This window comes from Teleopsis dalmanni, chromosome 1 (genome assembly GCF_002237135.1).
Source record: "Teleopsis dalmanni isolate 2A chromosome 1, ASM223713v2, whole genome shotgun sequence".
In the NCBI taxonomy this organism is placed as follows: Eukaryota; Metazoa; Arthropoda; class Insecta; order Diptera; family Diopsidae; genus Teleopsis; species Teleopsis dalmanni.
This window is the reverse complement of record NC_051846.1, coordinates 204,990,143-204,999,411: the sequence shown is the minus strand read 5'-3', so window position 1 is coordinate 204,999,411 and position 9,269 is coordinate 204,990,143. Positions and strand designations below refer to the sequence as shown.

The 9,269-nt window shown below is 28.3% G+C and overlaps 2 protein-coding genes and 1 non-coding gene across 3 annotated transcripts; all 3 read left to right on the top strand.

The window, feature by feature from the left end:
* Positions 1 to 479: 479 nt before the first annotated feature.
* Positions 480 to 3,830, top strand: LOC119671479 (ER degradation-enhancing alpha-mannosidase-like protein 2). Its single transcript, XM_038082127.1, has 3 exons — positions 480 to 727; positions 785 to 1,913; positions 1,969 to 3,830. Exons 1-3 carry the CDS (start codon positions 603 to 605, stop codon positions 3,604 to 3,606), a joined length of 2,892 nt encoding a protein of 963 aa, XP_037938055.1. The 5' UTR covers positions 480 to 602; the 3' UTR covers positions 3,607 to 3,830.
* Positions 3,831 to 7,185: 3,355 nt separating this feature from the next.
* Positions 7,186 to 7,349, top strand: LOC119673627. Its single transcript, XR_005252143.1, has one exon. It is a non-coding gene; the product is annotated as a U1 spliceosomal RNA (small nuclear RNA).
* An 880-nt stretch (positions 7,350 to 8,229) lies between these two features.
* LOC119674853 lies at positions 8,230 to 8,935 on the top strand. Its single transcript, XM_038086013.1, has 3 exons — positions 8,230 to 8,403; positions 8,466 to 8,690; positions 8,757 to 8,935. The coding sequence occupies exons 2-3, from the start codon at positions 8,504 to 8,506 to the stop codon at positions 8,894 to 8,896; spliced, it is 327 nt and encodes a 108-aa protein (XP_037941941.1). The 5' UTR covers positions 8,230 to 8,403; positions 8,466 to 8,503; the 3' UTR covers positions 8,897 to 8,935.
* The last annotated feature ends 334 nt before the right edge of the window (positions 8,936 to 9,269 follow it).

Here is a 9,269-nt window from a genome sequence, read left to right as displayed (position 1 = left end):
GTTGAGTTACAAATTAAACATGCCATAAAGTACATTATTAATTTTATTTAATATTTTAAAAAATTTATATTCTTTTTGTTGTTATCAAAACTTGCAAGAATGATTGCCACATTGAAATATTTCAATTTCATATCATTGCAGTACATTTTCACATTTTGCATTAAAGCACAATTACAACACAATTATCGAGATAAAAAATAGCGTGAATGTAGTGTCAAAGATCAAGAGTTCGATATTAAAGAAGTTACGTATATAGTCATCCACGCATATTTGAATCATATGTATGGGTATAGTTAATATTTGTTTTGTGTACTTCATTTGTTTGATTTTTTTTTAATTTGCAAATATTATATCTTATGAGTTCAAACTATTGTGAAACAATAACAGAAAATTTTTTTTAATTAGACAAAATACAATGGAATACATTTTCTTGATTTTAACTGAACATACCACACCCAACGAGTAATAATTCAATGAACGCGCACTTTACAGCTGATCAATTTGTTTATGTCTGCTAATTGTGACGATACTATGTCGTGTCCTCAGTAGTGATAATGAGATTACACAGATTTAAAATGAAATGATAAAATTAGATTTTTACAATGCAAAATATTTTTTTAAATTATATACACTTATTGCTTGTATGCTTGGTCATTCTAGCACTGCAAGGACCGCAGAGAGTGCAATGCTCACAGTATTACACTAAAGAGAAAAAACTGGAGCTGAGGTAGTTCGAATATGAAGTACATCTTTTCAAATTTGCTTAAATTGTTTTACATTAAAGGGAACAAGTGCGAAGTGTGTTTCAACATGGATACGATAGTTATTTGCGTTACGCAGCAGATTATGATGAACTCCGTCCATTGACATGTGATGGTGTGGATACTTGGGGTAGTTATTCACTGACATTGATTGATGCCTTGGACACGTTGGCAACCATGGGCAATTATAGTGAATTTAGGCGTATCGCTTTATTAATTGAGAAGAAAATGAATTTTGACAAAGATATTAATGTTTCGGTTTTTGAAACAAATATACGCATTGTTGGCGGATTGATATCGGCGCATTTAATTTCGAAAAAAGCTGGTTTAAATGTTGAAAAAGGTTGGCCATGTCAAGGTCCATTACTGCGATTAGCAGAAGATGTTGCAAAACGACTTTTACCAGCGTTTGACACGTTCACCGGCATGCCGTATGGTACAGTAAATTTACGGTATGGTGTTCCAAAAGGTGAAACACCAATTACTTGCACTGCTGCCGTTGGCACCTTTTTAATAGAATTTGGGGCATTGAGTCGTCTTACTGGTAACCCAATTTATGAGGAGGTAGCTCTAAATGCAATTCATACAATATGGGAACGTCGTTCTCCGCTTGGTTTGGTTGGAAATCATATTGATGTGCTAACAGGCCGTTGGACAGCTTTGGATTCTGGTATTGGTGCAGGCGTTGATTCACTATTCGAATATTTAGTTAAAGGCGCAATTATGCTTAACCGGCCAGAATTATTGGAAATGTTTCATGAAGCCCGACATGCTATAGATAAATATCAAAGACGAGATGATTGGTATGTTTGGGTTCACATGGCAAAAGGACAGGTGACATTACCTGTTTTTCAGTCTTTAGAGTCATTTTGGCCTGGTATTTTAAGTTTAATTGGTGATATAAGGCCTGCTGTACGCACGTTTGCAAAGTATTACAGCGTATTGAAGAAATATGGTTTCTTACCAGAATTCTTTAATATACCATTAGGTGAAGCATCTCAAAATCGTGAAAGTTATCCACTTCGTCCTGAGCTCGTAGAGTCAGCTATGTATTTATACCGTGCCACAAATGACCACGTATATTTGGAAATGGGTGAAACACTGCTTAAAAGTATTGAATTCAGTGCAAAAACAAAATGTGGCTATTCTACTGTGAGTATAACTATATAGCATGGATAAAAAAATTTTATTAAATAAATATTTCTAGATACGCAACGTTGTTACACATGAAAAAGAAAATCGAATGGAATCGTTTTTCCTTGCTGAAACTACGAAGTATCTTTATCTATTATTTGATGAAGAGAATTTCTTGCATAATGATGGTGTCACTGGCGAACGTTTAGAAACTACTAATGGGGAGTGTGTAGTATACGCAGGATCTTACATCTTTAATACAGAGGCACATCCAATAGATATGTCGGCACTACATTGTTGCCATGATATTAAAAGTGATATATACGAAGGGCTTGATTTGGAAATGTTTAGTGATAATAATTTGTTAAAAACAGAACGTGAAAGACGTATTGCCGATGAAACAAAAAATAAAAAATATCAATGTGCTGAAGGTTTCGAAGACATGCAAAAGCATAAAAATAAACTAAACACCACCAATTCAGATCAAAATGATACAACTGCAACAGTTGTTGATATAATGGTTTACGATGAAAATAATAATAAGGCAGCTGATGTTTTAATTGATAGATTTGATAAAGTTAAAAATCAAAGACGAAAGGAAGAAAAAGATGCTACAACCATTAATTTATTAAGAAATCAACTTACTGTAGCAGATTTAGATGAATTTTTCGATAAGAAACGATCCGATTTTAAAAGCGCTAGAGCTGCATTAGATTATGTAGTAAGATTCATGAAAAATTTTACACTGGATGCATCATTTATAGTGGGATTAGAAATATTTGATAAAAATGTGTCTAATATATTAGGATTTGGTGTACAAAAAGATTTCGAAAGCACTATGCGTACACTTTGGGAAATATATGAACTTAAACAGCGGTACGCAGTGAATGTTAAGTTAGCAATTGATGAAGGACTTACGTCTTATGATGACGATAAATACGAGAAACTAACAAATTTGTTACAGGTTTTGGATTATGAAACAACAAAATACTCCACATCAATATCATTAGAAGAAGAAGCTTTCAAAACTAAATTGGAAACTTTAAATAATTTAAGACTAGAATTTCAGTTAACATTAGTAAATACAACGTCCATGCAAGAGTTCCTATTAAAAGTACTGATTAAGGGTACGAATGATAAAAATCGCACCTATACAAAAATTTTAGACGAATCTGATATTAAAACGTTAAAACCACCGACTCTTTCGCCTAAAGATCGTGTTGAACTTTTCGAATATATACAAAAAAATGCCGCTTTCAAAAAGCGCATGATTGAAACATTTCGAAAACTACAAACTTTAATGAAAGAAGAAAAGGCACTACCGCCCTTACCTGAAAGTGCTGAATCAGAAACAAATGATGAACTTATTGTTGCTACAGACCAACCAAAGAGACCTAAACTTAAACAAGGTGATTTATTAGCGCCAGAATTCAGAACTATAGATAATAGTGAAATCAATTTCAATACAGAAAATATAGTGGCCGAAACTACTGAAGTAAGTGAAAATAATGACTCGGTCTGGTCTCAACTTGTGCAAACTTTTCTCAAAAAAACTACTCCACAACCCATTAAATTTGATGAGGGAATGCTTTTAGAAAAAACTAGATTATCCTTACAAAAATTTATTGCTAAACCCGTAAACTATGAAGTACTTACTTGTCAAAGACCTACGTTTATTGAAAACTTTGCTTACCGTTCATTTTATCCATAGTGGTTTTAAATATTCTTTTAAAAGACACGATCTTAGTAATAATACGAAGACATATATTACGGGTGATGATTAACACTCATTAACATTTTAATAAAATAATTAATATTTTATTAAAAATGCATTTACAATCGTTAAATATGCAACTCAGGCAACTAATATTATATATATGACCAAAATGTTTTGCCATAGCACTCTCAGCTATAAAAAATGTATAAGAAAGAATATATATCCCTATATATATAATTGTAAATAAAACTATTAGAATTTCAATAATTAATTAATCTTAATAAGTAATTTTTTTTGTAAAAGAACTTAAAAACTAATTATAAATTATTTGAATGTATGTGTATTGTAGTATAAAAATAAGAATATATACAAAGGTAATGGCAATGTTCCACCAAATATAACTAAAAGATATTTATTGTATAATTTTAAAAATTATAAAATTTATAATAAAAAAAGATATAAATTCTTATTTGTGTGAATTATAATTTTTATTATTATATATATTATTATGAAACAGTAAAATTTTAATTTATATTTGGTTAAATTAAAATTATAATATATGTAAATTACTATATTTATATAATTTGCATATATTATTACAACTTTTATAATATTTATAAATTATTTTATTTATTATTATAATATGTAAAAATAATAATTATTGTACTGTATACAATTTATAAAAATAATAAATGTTATAAAATAGAAGTTTGTCGTTTTTTTAGAAAAAGTACATAATTTATACAAATTTTTTTTTAAATGTTCATTTATTAAAAGATTATTAATAAACAACAAACAAATTGTTTATTATACTTATGAAGCTCATTAAATTTAAAAGAAATTAGTATTGTAGTATCTTATTAGGAAAACTGTGTTAACAAAAACATATACATATCTGGGAATAAAAATGTGAGACTTTATACTCGTATTAAGTATTTTTCTGGGTGGTTCATATTGGAAGATTTGCCAGTTTAAGTTTAATCTTTACTGGTTTTAGTTTTCAATTATGAAACGTTCACATCGCGAGGTGGTTTCGTAAAAACTAAAGAATTAAATTACTGATAGAGATTTGTATAGTTGATGAAATTTTTATGGAAATTGTTAAGGAATAATATTTCCATTTTTAAAAGTCTTTAAAAAAACAAACTACCGCATAAATGAATGTAATTTTTAATTGAATAACATAATAATAGTGGTATGTTTATAATTATTAAAACAAACTTAATAAAATTCATTAAAGTAACAGAAACTAACATGGATCTGCTTTATGAATACAAAAAGAAGACATAACAAACATTAAAATCGGTAGAAAGAAATTATTTGTTTATTAGTTTCGATGTCATCACTGTCAGTTAGTTTGCGTGCTTAATGAAGACTAGAATAAAAATGTTTTCTTTGGCTTGCAACGAAGTAAGAATATTTTGCATCAGCACCATCATACTTGTCAACAGCAAAACTATATTATTTTATAGAATGTGACAACTTTTGCTTTCTAAACATAGACAACACACGTACAAGCTCTATTCCACAGGCCTTCCCAATTCCTTGCTCTCTACTTCGACGAGATAACACGTTCTCTCCACTCCATTTCGATGTACAATCGCGGATATCGTAACCTTCATCACAGGCTATACCGTTAGTGGCACCCCTCTCACACCCTTGATAATACTCCCTACAGAGATATCCATTATTGCTTACAATTAATGCTTATGTGTCGTTACCCCAAGTTTAGATAAATTTGTAATTACAAATACTAAGTCCCTTTACAGTCTACCTCCTGATTACTAGAATGGGGGTTACATCCACTAAACGCGGCTACAATCTTCCACAACCATTCCAAAGAGGTGGTTTTAGTGGGTTAAAGTCTCACACTATGATTGTCGATTCTTTTCACCTACTGCAAAAGAAAAAAAAGAGAAGACACACTTCAGACGACTGATGTTGTTAATGCCGACTCAGCCTGTAGGCTACTTGTTATTATGAATTGATTTTATAAATATATATATATAAATATATTATTTCCTATAATAAAAAAAATCAGCTATGTTGATGCTTGTATATTGCAATTATAGGCTAAGGCCTTGTACGAGTCCGAGTAATTTGATGGTGAATTGAGGGAAATAGTAAATTATTTAGGTATGTCAGCGAATGTTGCTATTTACCAGAATTTCGGGTAGGGTAAATTAGATAATAATTAGGTAAATAAATAAATAAATTTGAAAACATTAAACCAATAATAATAAATTAGTTCAATAAATAAATAAAAAAATCCTTAGGAAATTTCAATTTTACTTTACCGCAATTTACTCGAACTCGCACACGGCCGAAGTATAAAAGGGAATATAACTCATAAAAATAATTGGCTAAATTTTTATTTATATAATAATTATTTTTTTAATCAACTAAGAAATAAAAAATAATGAAAATATAATAACATTTTTTATCTTTTATTAAATTTATATACAAATATTCCGCTGTCATTTTGAAGTTAACATGAAAACATTAAAAAAAACACAAATGAATGAATTCTTTATTAGTGACTATGAGCTCTGTTGTTATATTATTAACAAAAAGTGGTGAAATTTCATTTAGCACAATTTAATTGTTTGAAATAATCTAAAAAATATGAAAAATTCTGTAAAGGCCAGATACTTTCTAAATATGCTTGGACGTGAAGTGCGAGAATATGTCTGTACATGTACATAGATATTTACATATAATTCTATATTTAATATATTTATGTATATATTGTTTTTCATTCTAATTGAAGCTGTAAAATATAAAGTTCATAAACTGATTTAATTGTTAGTAAGAGGAATGTAAACATTTTAGCAATGTGTTCTTTTGCTTGAAATTTGTCTTCTGTCTATTTTGTTGACAATAACCCAGCAGCAAATGAAGTGATTCTAGCAAGTCTAAACGAATTATAAGCGACAAACAGTTACAGTCTGCACGGTTATATGGAACTCGTGCGCTATATATACATATATATACATACATAAATACAAAAACAAATATATATATAAGTATTAATTTTACTATAAATATATAAAAATTATGAAATAAATATGTATTTATATATATACATATATATACGTATAAATTTATATACAAATACATGTATATATATATATATATGTATGTACATTAATATAAATATAAAATTAAAAACAATTAGAAATTTAAACTACATATACATATTTTGTATACATATACATAAGCTTTTATTGATATTCAATTTTGTGTTTTTGTTATATTTATGTTATATTTTTAGTTTTAATCACTATTTTATTGTATCACTAAAATAATTCTTAATCTTGTCAAAGGTTATTTTATTTATATATAAAATTAATTTATTTTCATATATATCATATTCCTTTATCCACATACTCTGTACCCACATATGATTGCACATCGTTTGTGTAGAATGACTACATTTAGCGACTGGGTGTTTTGTCAAACAACCACCGTTTATGTTATAAAAATTTCGTTTTTTTGCTTGTATATTTTTATAATTCTCATCGAGTTTAGTGAGTCCTATATTTAAGTACTCAGTGCAGTGCGGCGAAAAGCATACTTACCTGGCGTAGGGGTTACCGTGATCAAGAAGGCGGTTCCCCCGAAGTGAGGCTTGGCCATTGCACTACGGTTGAGTTGACCTTCGCGATTATTCCTAATGCGAATAACTCGTGCGTGTAATTTTTGGTAGTCGGGAATGGCGTTCGCGCCGTCCCGGTTCAAAATAATACATTCAAATAATTAGTAGTAAGAAGAGGCAAGTGTGCTGAATAAGGTTCAGCGCAAATTACTTACATTGCTTTAGATGGTTAGTGTTTGCGTATAGAATAAAATAAAAATCCAGCTGTCGTTATTTAAGGAGGTAAATTTTTACCATTTTTTAACGCACAGCTGAAGATAAATTCTATATGTAAAGTTGTGGATCTATATGTATATTCGATTTAGTTTTCAAGTCCATTGGAAAAGTATGTTAGTTATTGGTTTTGTTTTATGAAGAAATGAAAATTATGAGTGTGTTTGGATGTAAACGTTATTAAGGCTCAGTTAGACTAAACGGTGGGTAACGTAAGAACCCAGTAGTCCGTTTGGTAAGCACATGAAAAAGGTATGCATGACATCATGTTTACAAAGGAATGTGAGAAGTCATCATACTAAAAGAATGTACTGGTAATGTATCATGTCATGCGGCTAGCGAAAAAAAAACCCTTACTCTTCGTGAAATTAACCGAACGACAGATATTTTTTTGTCATATTTGTTGTTGTTGTATTCCTTAAGGAAATTTCTATACAATTATTCGAGCATGCTCAGTATTCGTGTGCATTTAAGTGCGGAGCGTTTAATTTATCGGTGCGGATCGATTTTGTGAATTTTTGGTGTCTTGCTAAATTTATTAAATTTAATAAATTAATAAACGAATATTATAAACGAATAAACAAAAGAAATTTATAATATATTGTGAATTTGTGTTTAACAATATTAATTATTGTTTTTCCTTCGGAATTCCAGTGTAAGTTGAAATTTAAATTGAAAACATTTTTTTGATTGCGCTTTATATACCTGGCGTGTTTTTTAAAAACTATATTTATTATTTCTGTTTCAGTCTACAGTTCTGTTGCTGTTTCCAGTTTATTTACTGGAATATTTATTTATTATTTTAATAATAATTGTTATTATTTAATTATTTGTTTATATTTTAATTTAAGTTGTTAGTTATTATTTCTCAATTTCTCAAAATCAGGACGCGATACTCAAGGAGTTGAAATTAGTAAAAGGTAACATTACTAATTTTACTAAATAAAATAAAATTATTTATGAGAATCCCTTTTTTTTACAGAAAGTAACATTGACGTTATAGCAAAATTCCACACACTCATGAACATGATGGAAAAGAGAAGCGATACAGCAGTTTCTGATAACTGCTTTCCTATTCAACCGGAGGGAATAAAAAAAAACTTACATCGAATCATCGATCGAACGTTAGTTTTGGAGTTAAATTATGATGGAATTGGCACCAAAAAAGCATTTAAGGAATTTAAATTCTTAAATGCTTCAATATTCGGTATAAAAAAATTGATGCATATATATAAATAAATAAATAAAACTAACAACTTATTTTTCTTTACAGAAGCCTTGCAAAAAGATGGCTATACAGAAAAGGAGTATATTTCGGATATACGAATAGCCATAAAGAATGTTAAAGGAATTCATTATAAACAGCAGTGCAACGACCGGAAGAAGCGCAGAGTGGAAGAAACCAGCAAATAATTTTTATTTATTTATTTAATATTTATAATAATAAAAAAAACAAAGAAAAAATACAAAAAAAAATTAAAATCTATAATTATAATATCAATAAATATTGTTTTTGTTAATTTTATTTATTTATATTAAAAAAAAATTAAAAAAAATTAAAAAAATTTAAAGCAAAAAAAATTATAATTTATAATATTGTAATTTTTATTTATTTATATTAAAGAAAAAATTAAAACAAAAAAAATTAATAATATTTATATTTAAAAAAAAATTCAAACCAAAAAAAATTATAATCTATTGTTTTTGTAATGTTTATTTATTTTTCTAATAAATTAAAACAAAAAAATATATTGTTTTTTTATTTTTTTTATAAAAATTTACATAT

What these genes read in the sequence shown, in the direction of transcription:
- LOC119671479 (XM_038082127.1), top strand. Translation starts at nt 603, where the DNA reads ATGCAAAATATTTTTTTAAATTATATACACTTATTGCTTGTATGCTTG. An exon ending in GAGAAAAAACTGGAGCTGAG is followed by an intron (nt 728 to 784) that starts GTAGTTCGAATA and finishes TTTACATTAAAG; the next exon opens with GGAACAAGTGCGAAGTGTGT. An exon ending in CAAAATGTGGCTATTCTACT is followed by an intron (nt 1,914 to 1,968) that starts GTGAGTATAACT and finishes AAATATTTCTAG; the next exon opens with ATACGCAACGTTGTTACACA.
- LOC119674853 (XM_038086013.1), top strand. Translation starts at nt 8,504, where the DNA reads ATGAACATGATGGAAAAGAGAAGCGATACAGCAGTTTCTGATAACTGC. An exon ending in CTTAAATGCTTCAATATTCG is followed by an intron (nt 8,691 to 8,756) that starts GTATAAAAAAAT and finishes TTTTCTTTACAG; the next exon opens with AAGCCTTGCAAAAAGATGGC.